Below are 21,629 nucleotides of genomic sequence, written 5' to 3'. Positions count from 1 at the left end.
AGTCACATCCGCGGATGTCAAACCCCACCCTTCCCCCTCAGCCAAAGTATTAAGGAATGATTCCCTCAGACTATTGGGTTGAGGACAAGGGGGGCTGAAGAAAACCTTCCCCCACTGGGCTTGTGTCGAAGTGGGGCTTAACTTACTGTAAGAGCTCCTTCTGTTCGCACAGGCTGTGGAGCCAGCTGCGCCCTCTCCTCCGTGGTGGGGCTTAAAAGCAGTGCCCTGTGGCTATAGAGCTGCCTTTGCCTGGTGAAAAACTGCAAGAGTGGAAGCAAGGAATGGTGACTGTTTTCTCTCCTTGCCATTCCCCCCCCCACTCCCTGACTATGAAAATGTATGTGTCAGTAATTTGGATGAAATATCTACCTAGGGCCTTGATTTTGTCCTTTTCTCCCACATCCTATGGAAAAATGCTGGAAGAAGTAATTTCTGTGTCCAAGAGCATCACAGATTGAAGATTCTCAGCACTTAAAAAGGCTGATGTTTTCAAGAATTGCTGCCTAATGGTTAAGAAATGAGGGGGAGCATGACATAGGGACTCCTTCCCCAGGATTTACACTCAGGACTAGAGAGCACTGCTTTCTGCTACTCTGTCTTGAAAGGATCCAATCTGGAGCTTTGGCCCACAGCTGCAAGCACATGGCAATTCACAGGATCCCCACCCCAGCCAGAGAGATGGTATATATATTAGCATTAAGTTTGCATTGGTAAATATACGAAGTCACAATTTTAACAGTCTGATTTAACAAAATGTTTTCAGGTTTCAGAATGATCCCTTATGCCGTTGCTCTCCAGTTCTTGCCCTGCCCACAAACAAGGCAAGGGCAGTGCTATAGGGAGCAGCCAGAGGGTATTGCTCTCAAAATACATTAGATCTTTTCTGCTCACACACAATACAAAGCTGGAGTCTAGGACAGCAGAGGTTGTAACAGTGGCTGCTCGAGGGGTAATTTCATCTGTCTTTTACTGCTGCGTTAGAGCAGCGAGGGATGGGAAGTCAGCAGCAGCCAGGGTTCAGTCTGTTTTTACCTCCCTGGCAGCTGTAGGTGAAGCAGCAGGTGCTTTCCTGGGATTCTGCCTCTCTAAGCAGCTGTAGAAATGTATCCAGCCGGTGGCCCCGGGCTGTGCCCTGGGCTCTGTTCCCACACTGCCGCACTCAGCTGTGAGCACACACAGTGAGTGCCCCAGCCCTGCAGGATCAGGCACCAGGGACACTCCCAAATCAGCACCTTGGAAGAGCTTACTGGGCACCCTGTTCTCCTGGCCACCCCCTGGCATATTATGGGCCAGTTTTGGAAGCTGGGGAGCTCCCATCAGTACCAGTGCTACATGTGGGAAACTAGGGGCTCAGCATGTTTTTACTACACCTTTTTTGCTCTGTTCATATAGCAAAAGATGGAACTGGCAAAGAGAAACCCTGGACATTAATCTCCAGGAGAACCCGAGCGGTGCTGGGCAGCTCAGTGTATGGATTCAGAGGGGGAAGATGTTGTTGCCTGGATAGTGTGGGATTTCCGTGGTACCTCGTGCGAGGCAGCTCTGTGTCAGCAGCACCTGCTGCCCAGGGGATACTGGAGAAGGGCCTTTCTGCAAAACACACTTCCCCCTCTCCCCTGTCTCCCCTACAAAAACAGACAGCACAGAGTGGCAAGATGCGCCAAAGTGTGTCTTGACTGGAAAAGCATTCATTCATCACTGCTGCAGTCCTGAGGCAGGGCTCTACAGATATGTAGTGAAATAAGACCCAATGAATGCCTGTATATGAGAAAGAGAGACAGAGATCTGTGATGATATCATTTTATTCTTGCTGTAGCCCAGCTTTAGGAGGTCCAGCTACCACTGGCTTGCCAGGGCCTTTGAAGCCTCTGGCACATGTGAAGGTGCTGATTCCAGACAGTACTGCTTGAGCAGAAAGTTATTAATGCAAAGATGATAGGTAATAAAATGGGAGTATTTACAGCACTAAATGAACAGAAGCAAGACTTTAGCATCTTTGTCCTGGGGCTGTACCCTACTAAGAAGTGCATGCTGTATCTGGCAAAATTCACAGCAGAAAGAACAGTGGGGGGGGACTTTCATTCGTCTTGCCAAGAAAGTTGCTGAAGGAGCTAATGAAGGGCTGCGCTAGTGTTTTTCTTTTCAGGCAGAAAGGCTCTAAGAAACGCACCCTTTTCTAAATGTCATAAAGGTCTGCGAATAGATCCTGTGACAGAGAGTGATCCAACAATTCCTCAGAACGAAAGGTCAATCAAAGGAAAATGGCATTTAGGAGGACCAAGCTTACTGCTGACCCAAACATGTGACAGATCCAGAGGCAACTCTGGTGCCATCAGGAGTGCTGCTCGTGCAGCCTGACCCAGAGAAGCACATGACGTGACTGGGAAACTATCTGATTCCTCCAGGTCTCAAAATTCATCAGGAGTCAACCTGAATGTCGGAAGGAAAGGGATTTTGAAGGAGCTACAGCAGGTTTCCAAGCTGTGAGGAGGGTGCTCTTTCCCACTGTCCCTGCTTGCCCTGCGCCAAACATTTTTCCCCAGCACTAATTATAGATCTGTTTTTGTCATTTGAATATGCATGGAGTAGTATCCTGGCTCACAAGCAGATTGCAGCGAAGCTACTCTTAAAATTTGATGTGGCTTGGTAGGGCTCTGGGTCAGAAAGGACCTCTCCAAAGGCCAACCCAGAATTTCAACAAGTCTGTGGACATTTCAGCTCCTGTGCACTGAGCAAGACACTGCACCCTGTAGGGAAATGTAGCTGTGTTTGGGGCTGGATCCTCACCCAATGCTGGTGAATTCTGCTTTATCCAAGCAAATACACACAGCCCCTCCTGATGGGTGGATTTCCACTTTAAAAGATTCAGCAGTGTGACTTGTGTCAGACCAGCATTCGAAGGATCTTGAGATTATCTCTCCAACCACAGAGTTGGTTGGAGGTCTCCCAAGGTGAAGAACATTAACAGTGTGGTTTGGCGTGCTCCAAAAGACCTGGAAAGGCAGGATTGGATTTCTCATGGTTGTTTTACCAGTTCCCTTGGAGTCTGGGAAGACACCATTGGCTCAGATGATGTCCCACAGGGCCCTGCAGAAGATGTGCAGGGGTGGCTGTTCTCTTTGCCAGGGACTGACTTTTTCAGAAAAAGTGCTCTCAAGATCCCCACTTTGGGTCATCAGAAGTTCATCAGAATCTGTGTGTTTCTAAGACCCATTGATTTAACCAGTTAAACTAATTAATGAGTTTCAACCTAGTTCACAACTCTTTTCTCAGCTTGAGCAGCATTTCTGTTCAGCAGCAAAGCTGTGAAATTTATGGGTGCGATTCAACATGAGTAACTGCGACAGCAGCTCTGTAGTCATTCATGAGCTGTACTGTATGTACTGCCTTAGTCATGCTGGGGAAAAATCACGCAGACTTTGGAATAATAGGAGTTAGTCATGAGGAAGTGCAAATATGAGCTCTGTAGTTTATCCCCTGTGGGTCCAATCCTGCAAAAAACTAGAAACAGGAGTAAAATATGAGGGAACAGTTCCAAATCCCACAAACATCTTGTGGGTTTTGGGTGCAACTCAGCATCAGCAATCCTTAGCAAAACATTTTGTCCTTATGCAAGAACAGGACACTTATTATCACACCCATTAATAGACTATTCTGGGAAGAGCATTGCTATTGCAGTCTGTGTGAGGAACTTGTGCAATTAATAAAACAGCAGAAAAGGCAGATGCAGGAAAAAGGCTCTCTGTTTCAACTTTTCAGAGCCTTAGGAAGCAGTTCTGGTTGGAATTCAGCTATGGGGCCATCCCACTGTTGGAATCTTTATCACTTCTCTTTTCTGAATGTTGGCCTGTCCAAGTGCATCCTGTTATCGTGTGGCAAACAGTGTGTTCACTCTGTGGCATTCCAGGGACACTCTACTTTGCATGAAATTATCACCTTTTACAAAGAGCAAATATTTGCCAGGCAGGTCAAACCAGCAGGGTTGCTAAGGCCATTTATAAAAATATCCTCTTTTGGACTATAAGCAGTGTTAACATGTCAGGCTAAACTGGATCTTTGAGTGAAGCACTACCCACTGAATGCTCTATGTCCAACAACTACAGGCTTATGTGTCTCAGATAAAGCCCATCTGGTGACTATTAAAGGGAATTACTGTACATACAACATGAAAGGATTATAACATTTGGAGGGGGGGCAGTGTTTTGTTTTAAGTACCAGTCCTGTTACTAATTTTGCCTTCAGGATAGGTGTTAAATTTGAAACAACTACAATTTCTTTACCAAATACAGCGGAACAGTTTGGGTATTGGACTCCTTCTTGCGATAGGAAAATGCTGGAAATTTTGGAAAAGCAAGAGAGCCTGAGAATCAGGCTTCCTTGGGTGGTTAGCTTGAGCTGCTGCTGATGGCAAGGCTGCAGCTTCAGGTCTTGCACAAACCAGTATCTCTGTTGTTGTATCCCTCTGTAATTGCCTGCATTTTTAGCCTTGGTTGTAAGTGATTTTCGGTTAGCACCTCTTACTGTATCTCTGTATAGCAGCCAGTGACCTGACTGATGACTTGGCTTTGAATCAGCGCTGTATCACTGGCAAAGGTCATGACAGCTCTTCCTCTCTCTGTTCTTTCTTAGGCCCCCCAAGGATTGCCGATAAAGTGATTCACCGCCAGTCCGTGAGGCTGGGGAGGACCATCAAGCTCCTGTGCCCGGTGGAAGGCGACCCCCCTCCCCTCACCATGTGGATGAAGGATGGACGGACTATCCACAGCGGCTGGACGAGGTTCCGGATCCTTCAGCAAGGGCTGAAAATCAAGGAGGTGGAAAGTGAAGATGCGGGAACCTACATTTGCAAAGCCACCAACGGCTTCGGCAGCACCAACGTGAACTACACCCTGATCGTAATTGGTGAGTAGAGCTGGAGAAAAGCCAGGCCTCACCTGCTGTGGGGTGAGCGAGCGAGCTGATGTCTGCGTAGCTGTCAGTGATTGCAGATTTGCTTTGCTAATCATTTACTGACCTCCACTCTTAACTGGCCCTTTCCAGTGTTTGAGGATTGCCAGAGCTGGCTGTGTTGCTGCACATCTTCTGCTGCAGCTGGCTGCAGGCAGATAAGATTGTGCAGTGCCAAAGGTTACAAACAAGCAGAAATGATGCAATAGTCACTAGGGCCCAGATCACAATGAATTCCACACAGGAAAGGTTGTGCGATAACGAGAGGTCACACTGATCTTTATGTTTGCTGTTGGAACAGGATAGTTCTCAAAACAAATGTTGAGGCACCCATATAAAAATGCACAGCAGGGAGATCCATGTACTGAGCTTTTACAAAGCATGGTGTCTTCAGGAATAATAATATTTGGGTTGAAACAAGAGCTGGCATGTAACCCAGGGATGCTCAGCTCCTGAGAAATCCTCTTGATGGAAGCAGGATTGAAAAAGCTTCAGGTGCTGTCTCAGTGACCATGGGTTCACTGGCAATGCTTTTGGCCATCTTCAAAGGACTTGCTTGGACCAGCGGTGAGATTTTGGGATCACTTGCTGGACTGAGCATTCCTGAAGACTCCCAAAGACACTTTTCAGAGTAATCAGAGATTCCTCTGCTGAAGATGCCACAAAAATAGGTTCATTGATCCTTGTCTGTGAAAAGGGAAAGAGCTGGGTGAAAATCAGCATGCTAGAGGATGCTTAGGGAGCAGTGGGGAGGGTTACAAAGCAGGGTGTGAGATCAGGTGTCTTACTCACCCATTGCATGATCAGCACTCCAAGTATCTGGTCTACAAAGTTCTGTTTCTGTGAGACAGTGGAAATGAGGACAGAGTTCAGGGCAGTTTCCAGCTGCCTACTGGTTGGCACTTGGCCTGTTTTTTTTCTATTTCTTCTTCTTCACCTCTGCAGAAAAAGGGCTGCCGTGGACTCAGAGCATGTAGCAAACACTTGCTGCTGCTTGATGAAGGATTATCACTCGATAACAAGGTGATTCTTGGAGAATGCACTTTGCTGCACAGCTGGTATAGGAAAGAAACCAGAATGTAAATATCTTATCTGGAATGAGATGCCTAGATGAGGGAAACCCTCTGGTGATATGACTCCTGCAGCATCAGTGGGATAGAGCTGCAGAAGGCACCTTACTGTTTACATAGTTTGGGGATTTTGTTTTCCTTGTTCACCTTTTTCTTAGCCACATTCATCCATTTCTTTATGCTACACTGAACAAAAATGGTGAAGTGGAAATAGTCATACAGGGTCACGTCTATACAGACTCCTTTTGGATGTGCTTTCCAGACTTTTTGGTGGGGAGAAAGGAATGCTATAGGAGCCTGTTTCAGTCCAGCTTGTGCTTTTGCAATATGTGGAGGTTGCCACAGTCTTTGATCTTCTGTGTCATGCTGTATCTTCTGTGGAGCTCAGAGGCCAAGCTAGATCCCATTATTCCAAGGCAGAGGCATCAAGGCATCTGTGAGTCAAAGAAGACTCTGCCTTATTCCTGGTACCACAACCAAAGCAAATGAAAGGGAAAAGCCAGGAGGCACAGGGTAAAAGTTGGACTAGAATTCAGGAAAGATTGAGACAAAAACTCCAATTCAGTTGCTCAGGGAAATTGGATTATCAAATTTAATTGTGTTAAGAACAATAGTGTTCATTATACTTGGCACTGAAAAACCCTGGGCACAAACACTAGTTATTTAGAGCCTCGTCAGGCAGCTGTGGAAGGAAATGGCAAACTCCTACTGGCCTCTGGGGGTGTGAGATTGAGCCCTATGCAAACAAATATTGATCACCAAGTGCCAAGAGAAGGATAACTTTAACCTAAAAGTGTGGCAGACATATGGGCTGAGGTATCGTTCATCTCCATGCATCCCTGTTGTAAAAACCAGTACTTCCTAGACTCTTTTGCACCTTCCTTCCTCGTCTCACAGTGTACCATTGTGCATTCTTCTTGCTCAGACCATTTTTGATGGATTACTTACATCCCTCATCTCCAGTGGTACTGTTGTGTTCATGTGGTATTTCAAACCAATTGCTTTTCACTAGAACAGTTTCCCCTGAAAACAAATGTTCCCCTTGTGTCTTTCTTGTCAAGCTCTGCAAGTAAACACAAGGTATCACTGACTTATTCTTTCAAAGGACCCAGACACTTAATGCACTGACCAGATGCTCGTGTTCATCTTGGCAAAAATGCTTTTGGTTGAGAGAAAATCAATCCCTTGTTGATTTTTGAGAAGGAGGCAGTGTTTTAAAACCAACTGCATGTCAGTTTTGACAATGAAGATCAAATTGATGGAGCTTTTTTGTTTGTGCTCCAGAAAGCACAAACTTCATTAGGCAGAGTGGCTTTTTGAACCATATGGCCTCTCTATTCTCCCAGTCCTTCAAAGGAGAAAAAACCCTCTTATTCCAGCTTTACTGCTAACAGCAAACATGTAAAACCACACAGGTGTCAGACATGGGCAAGGTGGTTAAGATATTAAATCTAGAATACCATTAAAGGATTCATTAAACATTGGGACTTGAAAAAATAAAATTCATATTGACATGAAAACATTCTGGAAATTTAATCAATAATATCTGGAAAATATACAGTAGCTTATTGAAAGGTTTTGGAGTTATGCTGTATGCTTTTAAGTGAGCTATGCCACACCATTGACAAGTAAGGATTTGTTACCCCTGTGCTATATACATGTGGGCTGCAGCAGGATAAGATGATGGTTTACCCAAGATCCTACAGAGAGGTGAGACTAAATTCACCAGTCTTCAGCCTCTCTGCCTGCATTCAGTGCTGTGTAATTCTTATTAATCTTAACTCTTATTAACATCTGTATTCCATTATGGTACAGAAAAGCAACAAATATTGTGACATTTTACAAAAGAGTAAAAAGGGCAGTGGATCCACCAACATTGTTGAGGGGAGGCAGACATGGCAGAGGTGAGCTCCATGGTTGGACTCTGTGAGATGTAACAATTTAGGCAAAAGCCTGTTTGGATGTTGCTTTGAGGCTTTCAGGACAGATCTTGCTTGCAACCAGCCAGCTGAGTGCACGAGCAGAGCAGACTTAGGTCTGCCTCTACACGTCTGGTAGACGTGCCTACTCATTGCCTGGCTGGAGAACTTCTCAGTCTGCAAGTGAGGGTGAGACGGATTACAGTGATTTTACAGATGGTAACTAGGACAAAGAGAGACCAGGTGATTAGGCCAAGACCACATAAAATACGAGCTGTGGCTCTGAGTTGTGTCTAAACCTCTTAAATCTCACCATAAAAGACTATTCCTCCTTCATAACACTTACTAAAGCCTTTTCTTCCTAATTTAGCATCTTCCTACTGCTCTGTTGGAAGGGAGTCTTCTCTTATATTACGTTTTTGATCTTCCTTCTCAGACATAGATTTTGCCAACCCAGATGGTAGCAATTGGTTTCTGCTCTGCTTATTTCCCCATCTTCTCAGGCTGCAGGGCCTGGATCCCAAAGATCCAAGGAATCCTGCTCTAATACACCCCTGCATGAAATGTAAGCCAGTAAAAGCAGATTACCAGTATAAGTCAAAACTACAATTTCCTCTCTTAGCTGTCCTTAATAGTTTTTGTGGCTCACCACAAGATTTGGGATGCCAATTACACTGCAGGCAGACGTACGAATGCTGGAAGAGTAACTTTAATCAGTATTAAGTCACATTGCAGTTATTAAGTACAATGGTTCCTTATTTTAGGGAATTATGTGTAGCTCATCAAAACAAATGTGCTGTACCTTCCCAAAAAATTATATGTACAATGATTCCCATGAATATCTTATTTTTAAGGGGGTTTTCTGCAGCTGAATCAATTCAGAAGAGCTGATTTATAACCTAAAGGTATGAAAAGTAACATCATTTTGTTTATGCTTGGTTGAAGCCTGCGGTTTCTTTACTGCAGAATTAAAAAATTCCTTGCCAGCATGTTCTAAAAGGAAACCTAAGGCCAAAGAGGAAGAAACAAAGTGTTGAATAGCTGCTCCATATTTGAAAACTATCCACCTTGTGTGCTGAATGGAGGCATGTTCTGCAGGAAAAAAAAATAGCAGGTGGTGGTGTAACTGAAGCCTCTGTCGAGCTGTGACCAGCTTGGAGAAACTGTGAGGTTGCACACATGGAGCCTCACGCACTCCAGCCGTCAACCCTCCCTGGGAAATCTTAGCCCAAATGGGTGAGATTTTCCTGACTTACAAATAACTTAGAAAACAAAGTATTCTAACATGGAAGTGCTCGAGAACGTCCGTAACCATCTCCTTCTGCAATAATAAACAGTATCCCTAGTTCCAGAGGTCTGGACATTTTCTGAAGGGAAAATTGTTGGTGAACAGCTGTAGGAAGGACTATAGGTAAATATTTATGCTGTAGCACAATGACCTCTTTCAGTAATGCACAACACAGAGGACTTTTCTCTTGCAGAAGTGTTATGGGCCAAATCCTGCAAGGTGTGCCAGCATTACAACATGCAGGGCTATTGCTACAGGTGCTGCTGGTAAATACTTCATCTTGCATCAGTTGCTCAACCAAGTGATGAAAGATCAAACTGTCTCTGTTTTCACATCTGCATCCATGACTCTTATTACCTTCTGTAGCACAGAAAAAACCCCCAACAAACCAGCAACAAGAGCAGGGTTTGGAATTGTCTCTGCACTGTAGCCTTCTTGCTTCACTTGGTGTTTGTAAACTGCCAAGGACACATCTCGCTTGGGTGCATCTCAGCACGAAAAATAAATGTAAAATAATGTGTAAATAATGAAAAAATGAAAAATAACGTGAAAATCCAAGGAACAGCTTCTTCAGTATTTCTTTTTCTTGCTGCAGTTGTTTATTCTCTTCTTCTTGTGTTTTTGGAGGAAGATTTTGGTGAAGAATCCGTCATCTATCCAGTTCATATCTCTCTCTGGTGCCTGACCCTCTGAGTGACCTTCCATTTGGTCTGTAGAGTAGCAAAATCTTGATGCAGAGAGCAGGAGGAAGAGCGTATCCTGTTGTCCTAAACCTCTGATGGGCTGTTCAGAATTTGAACGACATCTCAAACTAATTTGCTATTTAATGTCTGCTGTCTGTCTGTTGCAATAGATTGCTTTGCGAATCTGCACTGACATCAGATGATTTATCTTTAAAGTAGCTTTTTCCTGCTGAGCCAGCTGCTATTTTATGCTTTTTTACAGCTTGTCCAAAGACAGCTCTCTTTGATAACAGGCATGTGTGAAAAATTTGCATTAAAATAACCATTTTTTTAAACAGTCAGCATAAGTATCCTGAAAAAAAAATCATGGCCATGTCTGAATGGATATTTATTCTAATGTCCTTTTTTCTGCTCATAGTAGTAGAAAATACTGTGTGAAAAAAATTCAAGTACAGTAAAATATGGTTTGCATTACACTTCTCCAATGAAGTCATCAATCCGTGTCTCAGAACTCATTTACAGTGCAAAAGCTGAGAAAACATTTCTAGCCCAGTCAGGTGCCACCAGCCATCTTGGAAAAGCATGACAAATTCATTTATGTTTGGGTTTTGGCCTCTTAATAAACTCTGGGGAGCAGCGAGGGATGTGCTCAGCAAGATGTGAATCAATGTTGAGTCAGCAATGTGTGCACTAAGGGTCTGCTAATGCTAAGCAAAAGCTGAAATGAGTCAACACTTAAAAAAAAGAACTAAAAGGTGCAGTTTTTGCATTTGAGAATAAGGTGGTAGAGCTTGTGCTGGTCATGGTATGGAGTTAGCAAAATGTCTTAAGTGCGTTTACCTCAACACAAAGTGCAAAGGGCAGTCCATCCAGTGTAGGACCATTAACACAATCACAGGACACACAGTCATGACTAATGATGATTAGTCAGTTGTTATATGGAAATGAAGAGTTCCTTGTGACAATAAACAGTAACAAAGTTCTCGTGTTTAATTTGTTAAGGCCCCAGTCCAGCAGCTGGATCTACGTTGGTGGCCTCCTGTGCACACGCAGCGTGATTAACACCAGATGAGGATCTGGCCATAGTCACTGGTGCTTAGTAATGGTTATGTTGCTAATTAAAGCTCAGATTGGTTTGGGCCTTTGGGAGCTGAGCAGAAAAGGGGAGCCTACCCAAGGCCTACCCAGGGCAACCATTGCACAAGGACTCCTTGTCAGCTTGTGGTGTGGTGCCACTGGGTCACCCTCTGTGGAGGTGCAGATATGGTTTTGGTTCATAACAAGACCTGTCTCAGTGGTGTTGCCAAGTGAGGGTCCTGTGTGTCAGTCTGTGGGAAGAGACTGTCACTGGGCATGAGAGTCAGTGAAATGCTTGGTACATAAAATGTATTTTCATGTCTTGGTGCAAACTCATAGCTAAAAACTCTTCACTTGGAAATGAAGCTCCTTTTCCACTGGAAGTGACTCATGGTTGATTAATGATGCCCTCACCCAAGCAAGGGCTCTTTCTTCCAAGTGTTTATTAGCGTAGGCATAAAGACACACACCCTGACCAAGTTTGATGTTGCTCAGGGACAGCACAAGCATGTTAAAAGAAATATAAAAGCAACCAGGCATTCCTAACCTCTGAATTTCAGGGATGCTTAATTTCCTCCTTATTTGGGGGATCTCACTCCGAGTCCAACAGACTCCTTGTCCCTATATATACAGCATGTTGAGTCCTGTAAAATGTCCACTATCCTGGGAGAGGAAAGGAGGAAAAAGAAATACACCAAAATGAAAAGGTGGCTATTGCTGGATTGCTGCAGAGAAACAATTTCAATGGTTTTCATAATTTTGATGAGTACTACACTAGACTGATGTCACAATAGCTCATAACAATTTTGTTCTTGAAAAGATTTCTCTATAAAAAGGTGATGATGTGAGTGCCAGTATTAACTGTAACTGTCCTAAAAATGACTGATCAGAAATGTAACACTGAGTGGTTTGACTGATGGTTTTGGTGAATGGGTGTAAAAACCTGGAAAATATCACAACTAGGCAGCAGTCTTGTTTCTTCCAAGTCCAGATCTATAATGTAACTCAGTGCTAATGCTGTATAATGTCCACAGTTTTTACAAGATCTTTGTTAGGTTTTATTAGTTTCATTTGATTTTATAACAAACTTTACAATATGCTTATCAATACATCATTTTCTGGCTAACAAAAGCCTCACTGTTTCGGGTAGATCTCTGTTTTCCCTTCGTGAAGCTGTAACATAGAAGCCAAGTTAAGAAGGTGACAACACCTGTTCACAATTTAAAGGAAATGAAAAGATTTTTTTCCATGGATGTAAGCATGAAATTCATACATATGTGTATGGATATATAATTTCCCCCCGTACTCCATCCTGTGGCAGACTGCAGCAAACCAGAGCTGCAGCCAGTGTAAATTCGAGGCATGCAGGACATATGGATGCATTTAGCCCACAATCCTTTGCAGATGCTTTGGAGTGTGTAGTGGCTGCTACACCCATGCAAATAGAGAGCTGCAGCTCCGTTTGCTGCACGAATATTGTTTGGGAATGAAAGCAACACACAATACCAGGCAGGCTGACATTAAAACTGTGTTTGATCTGAGAAATTTATGGCTTCCTTCTGTTAAACGATATTAATAGAATTAGCCTCTGATCCCAGCGAGTTTGTGGTGTACATGTCGGGTTTTTCTCGTCAGCTTGTCTGAGGCTAAAAACGTCTTTTGCCTCTGACTTTATTAATCAGAGCTGTCTTTGTTACAGCCAATGGGCAGAATTATCCTGTTGACAGTGCAATGCTGATGTGCATGGCCAACAAATTTGCCCACATCTACATATCTATAATGCTTAGAAATGGCTGCATTTGTGAGTAAAGCCAAGACAGTCCCTGGTCCAAGCAGGTGATACGTACGTGTGTGGAAGGCAGGCTTGCAGAAGATGATGTAGATCCCCAGTCGAGGTCTGCTGTGACTGCGGAATAGTAGTTAAGAGTCTTTTACTAGCACCCCAAGTAATGAGAAGCCATCAAGCTAATTGCAGACTTGGGCATCAGCAGTTTTGAGATGTCTACCATCTTGCCAACCATCCCAGATGACTATCTTCTCCAAGTAGCAGGATCTTTCTGTTAACTTTCCTACAACTACTACTGTCCTCCCCTACTCCTGACAGTTTTTCCTTGGAAGTTGTGCTCCATCCCTCTGCTTCTTGCTACAGGCTGAGGATGAAGGATTTAGCATGGCCTGATTGGACTGAGAGGACCACTGAAGCTGGGTTGAACTCCATGGGCACAATGTCCCCAGGAGGTCTGTGCCAGAGCGCTGTGCCCCTTTTACTGGTCACAGCTCTGCTGTCCTCAGTTTGCCCAGTAAATAGCACAGATGGTGGGGTTTTAGCCAAATTTTAGTCCCTTTGGTATCAGTTAACTCAGAAATACACAAAAGGCACACTTGTAAATTAAGGCACAGTGAAGAATATTTATTGTCGAGAAAGCAGCGCCAAGTTGGACTAGTTTATAAGGTGTAGCTTGAATGTTGATTTTGGAGACTCCTTTATGTGTAAGTGCACGTACACAGCACCAATTGTTCACATGCTTCTTCTTGATCCATACATGTTGCGTGTTAAAATGTATGGTTGTTGAGGAGGTGTATTTTTACATTCCTGTAGGGTCTGGTTCTCTACCTTTCCTGTGCTGTCTTTGGCATCCACATTAAGAAAAAAGATGAAAAAAAGGAAAATAAAACCCAACAAAACTTCTGAAAATTAGTGTATAAACCTATTTTTAAATCCAATTTATTATTGTTTGATGAGAGGAAGAACATATTCTGTGTTGTGCTTGATGAATAATATCATTGTGCTAGGATGCTTTGATTTTTCTTTCTTTATAATAATGTGGGTTTCATAGTCAGAAGGCCTGAGTGTTTACATTATACACTTTTTGGCAATAAAATAGGAAAAGGAGAGAAAAAAAAGTACTAATCCCAGGAGTTCTGAAACCTACACTCCTTCTTAAACGTACCCTGCTAAAGACATTAAGTCCCTTGCAAACATCCATCTATCAGCAGTTGAGAGTTTGTAAAAGGCGTACTTTGTTCTGAACTCCCTGCCCTACTGATTATGCACAGTTCTTTTATTTTGTGAATAGGATGACGACCCCTTAGCCTGGTAATGATGACAGATTTATGTATTTTAACACCCAGACGCTGCCGTATTTGTTAAGGGCTGCCAGACTCCAGCAGTGCTGCAACCGTAGTTTATTTTCATTGTCAGTTCGTGCTGCTTTTTAAGGTGTTCTGCAGCCACTGGAAGCAGCACCGCTGCTGCTTTCAGAGGTTGAGATGTCAGGATGTTAAGAGCATAAGCCACCATCCTTGGACTGTTTCCACCCATAAAATGTCAGTTTTACGCTGGTCGCGCTGGGGGCGTGGAACCTACTCCTCTCCCTGAAGCCAAGGGAAAGAGGGGAGAAATAAGCAGTAAAAGGAATCAGATAACACAGAATTTATCCCTTCACTTTCTGCTCCCATGATGTATTTTGCAGCTCTCGAGTTAGTGTTTTAAAGAGAACCCTCTTTTAACGTGCAGCAAAAGCAAAGAACATAAACATACCTTGCAAGTGTAGCTGTTAAAGTGCTGTAATGGGTCAGCACATCTGTCCTCTGCACAATGCATCTGTCTGTGATTTCTTCTGGGTTGTTTTAAATTACTGCAAGTTGCAAAACAACACGGAGACAAACAGTAAGAACAATGCTGTTGTTTAATAACAAGCTAAATTATTAACAGGCCTGTACAGAAAATATTTCATGTAAATTAAAGGGAAACAAATTATTTTATTTTCCATTGCAATGATCCAGTGCAACAAAGGCAGTTGATGTCTTTCTTCTTTTCTTCTTTTCTTTGATCTTGCTACAGAAATGTTTGTTCCTGTGTGTGTATATTAATTTCTTACAGACACATTACAAAGGTTATAGGGCAAAAATGCAAAATATGGATGGTTTTTTGATCTCTTCATGCCAACCAAGCCACTAAATCTGAGTTTGTCACACAATTGAAATTATACATAGGACTTTTACTACCTTTTTTTTTTTTTACTTCCAATTCATTGTTTCCCTAAAAAATGTTGTCAAATCAGTTGAACTATTGAGTCCAGTCAGTTTTCTGCTTGGTTGTCAACAAAGGGCTTTGAAATATTTGGGATTGAATCCTCCGTTGCAAAACTGTTTTGACTTGGAAAAAGCATCACCACCAAATTATTTGTTGAGTTTTCTTCAGTCCAGCATTAGATGTTTCTCTTCTTAAAGAGAAGCCATGTGAGTTGCCATGTTGGTTTTGTGGTTTTTTTTTCAAACTAGAATAACTTATGGTGACCTTTCCACTGAAGTAGACAAGGATCTTCATCTCACCTTTGTTGAATGGGCAGGAGAGGGAAGAACTGGTGACAGTCCTCCTTGATCACTGGCAGGGAACTGGGGGAGTTGGACCTACTTTAGATGTGGGCTGGGATTCACGGCTAACAATCCCAGGAATCTCATGGAGGAGAAGGATGGCGCCTCCCCACAGCCCAGCCCAGTGTTTGTGCTCTGTTTGCAGTGTCTCCTGACAACTGCAAGCCCACTTCAGCTTCTCCTGGTAGCTCTGGCGTGTGCTTTGGCAGGAGAAACTCCAACCTAGGAGAAAGTTGTGGGAACTGGACGTCCAGAGGGTTGTGTCAGCCAAGGTCTCTTGTCAGCTGCTTTGTTTTGAGTGTGGTTTTGTTAATCCCTTTCCTTCAAGGAGGCTTGGAAGATGCAGTAGCCGTTACTTCTGGGAAATGAATAGTGTTGAATTTTGAGAAGCTGGTCTGTGTCTTTGGTTTGAAATGCCAGCAAGGTGCTGGGTGTGCTCCTCCCACCCTGACAGACTTGCTTCTGACGTGCAAACCATGTCTTGCTCACATTAGTGGACTGATTGGCTTTGTCTTTAGGAACTCCCTCATCCTATTTCCTCTGGGATGGTTTTCAGAGCCTCTAGGGAGGTGTCTGAAAAACTCCAATCATAACCATTGTAAAAACACATCTATGTGACCTTCAGAAAAATGAAGTGGTTCACTGGGTGCTCTGTCCTTGGATAATTATGGAGAATTTTGTGGTGGCCCCTTGAGACCTTGCCATGATAAACAGACAAAAGGGCAACAGCTTTCAGGGCTAGATTGGTGGAATTGCATCAGAAAGGAATTTGGCCACTCAACATCCTCAGTACTGTCAGCACTCATCCGTATTTCAGATCCCTTTGCCAGGAATGATTTGGATACGTTTTACCCTTGTTCTAGGCAAAAGCCGGGTCATGGACATACTCAACTATAAATTAAACTGTTAAATCTTAAATACAGAAATTATGCCTTATATGTGGTTATTGCTATTCATTTGTTTGACCTGTGTTAGCTTTTCTTAGGAATTTTTGGCCCTGCTTGTGTTCAAAGCTCCACATTTAACAGGAGGGCAGGCTGCATGCTGGACTGACTGCTCACAAGTGACATTTTTGCCACCCTTTAGCATCTGCAGCAAGGGAGGAAATACTGCAGATCCTGTGACAACATCTCTGTTCTTCCAAGGCCATGTTGGCATATCCTGAGGGAGAAAATCTTTAAAAGTTTCCCCAGATTCTTCCTATCTGGTACTTGGAGAAAGCACTCTTTTATGTTTTGGGCCAAATCTGTTCATCTTCACTCATATGCTATGGACCACAGAAGTAGTTTCAAATGTGAGGAATAAAAGTCAACAAGTTGCCTGCATGTCATTCCTGTTCTTTCACTGCAGCCTTTTTTTAAGAGTGCTTTTGCTTTTGCTTTTCTTATGACAGCTACATCCCTGGAGCACTGTACCAGCTTTTTTGACTCTTAGCACAGGGAGCATGTTTGCTGTGGGGAAATAACCAGTTTGTTTATTACCTTATGGAGTTCTGACATGCCTTTTTATATTTCAGATGTGTCATGGACACCTGGTGCCTCCCCAGCACTCTGCAGGATGTGCAATGATTGTGATTTAACTTTTGGGGAGGGCATTGCTTTTGGGCCTTGCTTAGTTATGATCCAATGAACTTGGAAGGTATTTTCAAGACTGCTTACTTCATCCTACCTGGTTTTGGGGATTTTCTATTGTAATGCAGTGGGGTTTCTTCTCTAGCTTCAAATGCTAAACCACTACTAAGGTGAGATGATACAGCCAGTTCTTTTTTGATACCTTGGTCTCTGCTCAGAGTGTAAAGTGGATTTTTAGCCACTGCTTTTCTCAGGCCTGTCTTCAAATGTGGCATGACTCAGGCCATGAGTGAAATGCTTTTCATGTTCTCAGTGAGGGAAAAAGTAGATCCCACTTAGAGGCCTGTAGTGTTAAAGGAGGATGGTAAACTGAACTTACAGCACTTTATCTCTGGGACCGTTAAAAATGGAGGATGAAGGGGAGTTTTTCAAAAGCAGTCAGCCGAGGCTGAGTCAACTGCTTCTGAACAATTCCCATGAACTTCCATGGGTTGAGTATTGCCAATGCTGAAAGCTTTTGAAACCTTACCTAACCATCCAGTGACACTTCTTGAAAAATGTGTGTACTAAGCACACATTCCTGGGAAAATGTAAGTAGGGTTCACATGTGTTGAATACTGAGGTGCTTTCTCAGAAGCAGGTGTTTTGAAAGGAAATTGAGAAAACGGGTTTCTAAAACAATTTTAATGAGCTATAGTGTCTGCCATGGTCAGCAGAACAGAACACTTAGGCTGAAGCTATGTTTTAGCATAGTTTTCTCTCCTGTTAGCAAGGCCTGACTGATAAGTTGGCTGTGGCAATAAGCAATCCCCTGATACTGGTCCAACACATTCAGCTGATGTGTGAAGTCATGTTGAGCACAAAACCATTGCAACGTTTACTGGTGTCCGACTCAGAGCTTGTACAATGCTTTGGGATTCAGAATAAGGAAAGCCATTTCTGTACCACCTCTGGATATGAGCTGTAACTGCTGTACCAGTTAAATAAAAACTAATAGGAATATGGAAGCAGAGGACTGAGAGAGTCCCAAGGTTGCAGTAATCAATTTTTTTCCCCCACTTAATGAAAATTCAAGGTTCAAATATCAGGAACACTGTTGCTGGATGTAGTCCATGCACGCAGTTGCCATTGGTTCTGGTGGGAAATTGGTGGAGTTAGTCAGAAGGAATGTATGTGAATGATGAGCAGGGTTCCCCACCCATGTTGCAAGGCTGCATCCCGATACCTGCCCTCCTTAGCTTTAGGGCTGCTAAAATTCATTGGACTCATCTGGAGAGAATGGTCTGTCTTGCAGTTCTACAGGGAGGAGATGAAGGACAGAAGGAGCAAAAGGAGAAAAACATTGAGGAAGGGATTTTTTTTTTTTTTAAATCTTTCCTTTTCCACTGCAGACACATTAAGTACTTAACATTTTAAGAGCATCTTCTGACTTAGGAAAGCTGGCAGAGATAGGATTCAGTATGAGTCTGCCAGATTGATTTACAAATCGGCCTTACGAACCCCTGCTGCTTAAACATACCAGAATGCGACAATTAAAGCCAACATCTGGAATTCATTGGTGGAGCTGATCCTAGATAAACATTAAATGAATGTCCATTTCCTTAGCATTGGATTTCCTCTGGCTACCATAGCTTAAGCAGTGTCATCCTATCAGATAGAACTGATGATGATAGCAGAGCAAATGTCAAAGTCATGAGCCAGATCAATTTGTTCCATCTTTTAGCACTGAAACTAGGACTAGAGCTGGGCTGAAGACACCCACTGTTTTTTATCACTAGACTGTGGGAATGGGTTCCTCATCTCATTAACCTGAGTTAAACTGGTTGTGTGACTCCCTTTCTCTCCTATGAAGACAGAATACTGATTTGTTACGTTAATCTCACTTGGGGAACTTTGTCTCAGTACTTTCTCCTCTCTCTGTTTCCCACAATCCTTTCAAGGTTACTGGAATCTCCTTCGACTCTACAAATCCAGGGAGGGATTTTGTTTGTTCATTTGTTAGAAACAGAGAAAATCAGCTAATGAATTTGGGACTAACTCCCAAATTAGTTGCAAGTTACATAAGTGGAAGCCATTCACAACAAACACTCATATGTCTTCCTTTGCAGCAGATCTCTTCCCTGAGGCTTGGCTGAAGGGGTGAGTGGTGAGTGCTGTCCACATCCACGGTGGGTGAGATTGAAAGCCCTGGGGTTTTATCTCAGGGCCAAGAAGAGCTTTCTTATCTTGGCAAGAATCATGTTTCTTTGTGCAATCTGAACTAAGTGTCATCCTGGGGGAAGTAAAAAGCACCTTTTGGCTTAAACTCATGGTCATTTGACCCTGTAGTCTCTGACCTCCTTGGTCATTAGAGAAGCAAAAAATGTGCTGGTCTCTGGGTGGCTTTATTTGCATAACCATTGTGTCCCCCCTCTGAAACTGCTCAGTCCTGGATCACTGAAATGAAGCTGGGGAGAGGTGTTTCCATGTGGCCAAACACTCTGGACCCAAACAACCCTAGGAGGCCTTCAGAACCTTCAGCAGAGGCACATGAAAACACATTTGCTCAGTTCTGTGCTCATGACATCATTCTTGCCTCTGATCTCAGACTGGATCAGGTGTCTTTAGAAACTTTTTGAGAATGCAGGACATTTACTGAAGTGCATATGTGAGGCCTGAGGTTTTGTCCACAAGCAAACAGACTTGGATTTTGCAGAAAGCTCTTTGAAGAAGTCACTTTCTGCTTTGTACCACACAGGAGCTATGTTGAATGAAGTAAACACATTGTTGGTGCAGGGGTCTTCCTTCCAACCTTGAGGTGATCTTTAAAATCTCTGATAGTGCTGCCCCTCTGAACCTCTGGGTTGCCTCTGCTGGGCTCCCCTTCTGTGGAGCTCAACTTCTGCTTGAAGCACAGTCTCCCTCCCCCTTGGAACTCCAGTATTCAGCTTCTTCCCACTTTCACCAATCTGACAATCAGTGGGTCCTCCTTCCCACCTCTTGCCTAGTCATTCAGCTTAATAAAAACTTCAGTTCAGCACCTTGGTTTGCTGAACTGGAAAACTGTATGAATCTTTTAATTTCCTTCCCTCCTGTGTTTTCACACTGTGCCTCCCCACACTTCGTGGAGAAGCTGAATACATGTGGAGGTCATCTTGGCCTGGGACGTAGCTCCCATGAGCTTTCGGAAGGCATTTGTGTCTCCGATCTCTCATCTCCAGCTCAGCAAGGAGCAACACAGCCATGAGGGCTGTGCTTGACATGCCTCATAGCGCTCAGTGTCACAGCAATACCTCAAGGGCCAGTGCATTTCAGCAGCGGATCATGGATAGGTTCCCTGGATCATCCTACTGAATCAGCAGGACCTTCTGCACAGAGCAGGCGCCTTCTCTCCCCTGAACGCCCCCAGCCCGGCTGAGCCGGAGGGGCTGGTGACCCCATGCACGGCGCAGAGCAGGCTCAGCACAGCGGTGTGGACCCCTTGCACTTTGCATTCTGATCGTATAGAGTTGCCTGCTCGGGGTAGGCTCGAAGGGGGAGAATTACTTTTCCTTGCTGGTTGGCCCTTTTCCCCCTGTGGCTCTACAGGCGTTAATCTGGAAGCTGAAACTGTAACGTGAAAGATCTCCTCAGAGAGGAAGGCTTCAGGTAAGTTTACGCTTAAGTTATTTTGCTTCGCTGGTGCCTTCTGCCTGGTGGGTTTTCCAAAGCAGCTGATAAATATTTTTCTCCCTGTTACGGTGCCGACAGTAGCCTGGAGTCCCAGTTTCTTCCTACAGAAGACCTACCTTTGAGGTCTATAAAATGTATATAGTACACTTTCTGATTTTTATTAGCCTAGTAAAAGAGATCATATTTTTTGTGCTTCTGTATCTCTGGAACGTATGGCTGGGGAATTATTCTGCAGAGCAACAAGCTCAATGCTGTGGTGGAAAATACTGATTTATCTGAGCTGTGAAAGCAGTAGACCAAGCAGATAATGCAAATCCTTGAAAAGCTTCAGACATGCACAGCCATTTTAGAATATCCCACAAGGGGGCTATGGGTTACATTGTCATTTAGCTTTTAGTCGTTGCTAATTAGTTCCACCTAAATACTGATTTCCCCAGCCCATTCCTCGTCTCTCAATTATAACACCCCAAAGAATGAATTTTCTTTTTCTCTTCCTGTGTTTGAAAACAGTTTTATGGCAACTGTTCTGCTTTTGGGCGTGCAATGAATCTAAATACCTTTAAAAATATAACAATTTTTAAAAAACACATGCTTCCAGGCCCAACTGTGAGTGGGGAGGGTAGGGCACAGCAGAAAGCAAGACCCAGACTTTGTACAGATGAAGTCGATCAAGGACTGGTGGAGCAACAGAGGTAAAAAAATGCAAGGGGAGTTTCTAAACCTTGTGCTGAGCATTGGTAGAATAAGTGGCCTCTTTTGCTCGCTATTAGTTTCTTCTCTGCATTTTTTTTCTTATCTGGGCAGCTAAAAAAGGAAACGAAGTATTGTCCAGTGAAGCACGTGTTGTTTGATAGCCTCTGTTTCTATGCAAATAGAAACTTGTATGAAGGCTGGGTACAAGTGCTGCTTGGGACAAAGAAGTGGAACAGGGACTGGAAGGCACATGTAACTTCTCCCTGCAAGATTAGCCATGACTTTTACCTTGATAGTAAGGAAAATTACTTTCTTCCAATGAAGGAGAAAAAAAAAAAAGGTAGAAATGCATA

General features: G+C 43.5%; 1 protein-coding gene across 3 annotated transcripts in view; it reads left to right on the top strand.

Annotated features, from left to right (window-relative positions):
• Positions 1-21,629, top strand: part of FGFRL1 (fibroblast growth factor receptor like 1) — a 173,105-nt gene that overhangs the window by 78,442 nt on the left and 73,034 nt on the right. For all 3 annotated transcript variants that reach the window (XM_051798592.1, XM_051798593.1, XM_051798591.1), the window contains exon 3: positions 4,630-4,902. In XM_051798592.1, the coding sequence (XP_051654552.1) occupies positions 4,630-4,902 (273 nt within the window). The remainder of the gene's footprint in view (positions 1-4,629; positions 4,903-21,629) is intronic.

This window comes from Manacus candei, unplaced genomic scaffold (assembly GCF_025592945.1).
Source record: "Manacus candei isolate 608988 ecotype Guabito, Panama unplaced genomic scaffold, ASM2559294v1 h1tg000048l, whole genome shotgun sequence".
Taxonomy (NCBI): domain Eukaryota; kingdom Metazoa; phylum Chordata; class Aves; order Passeriformes; family Pipridae; genus Manacus; species Manacus candei.
Note: the sequence above shows the minus strand (reverse complement) of the source record. Positions and strands in the feature narration are given on the sequence as shown.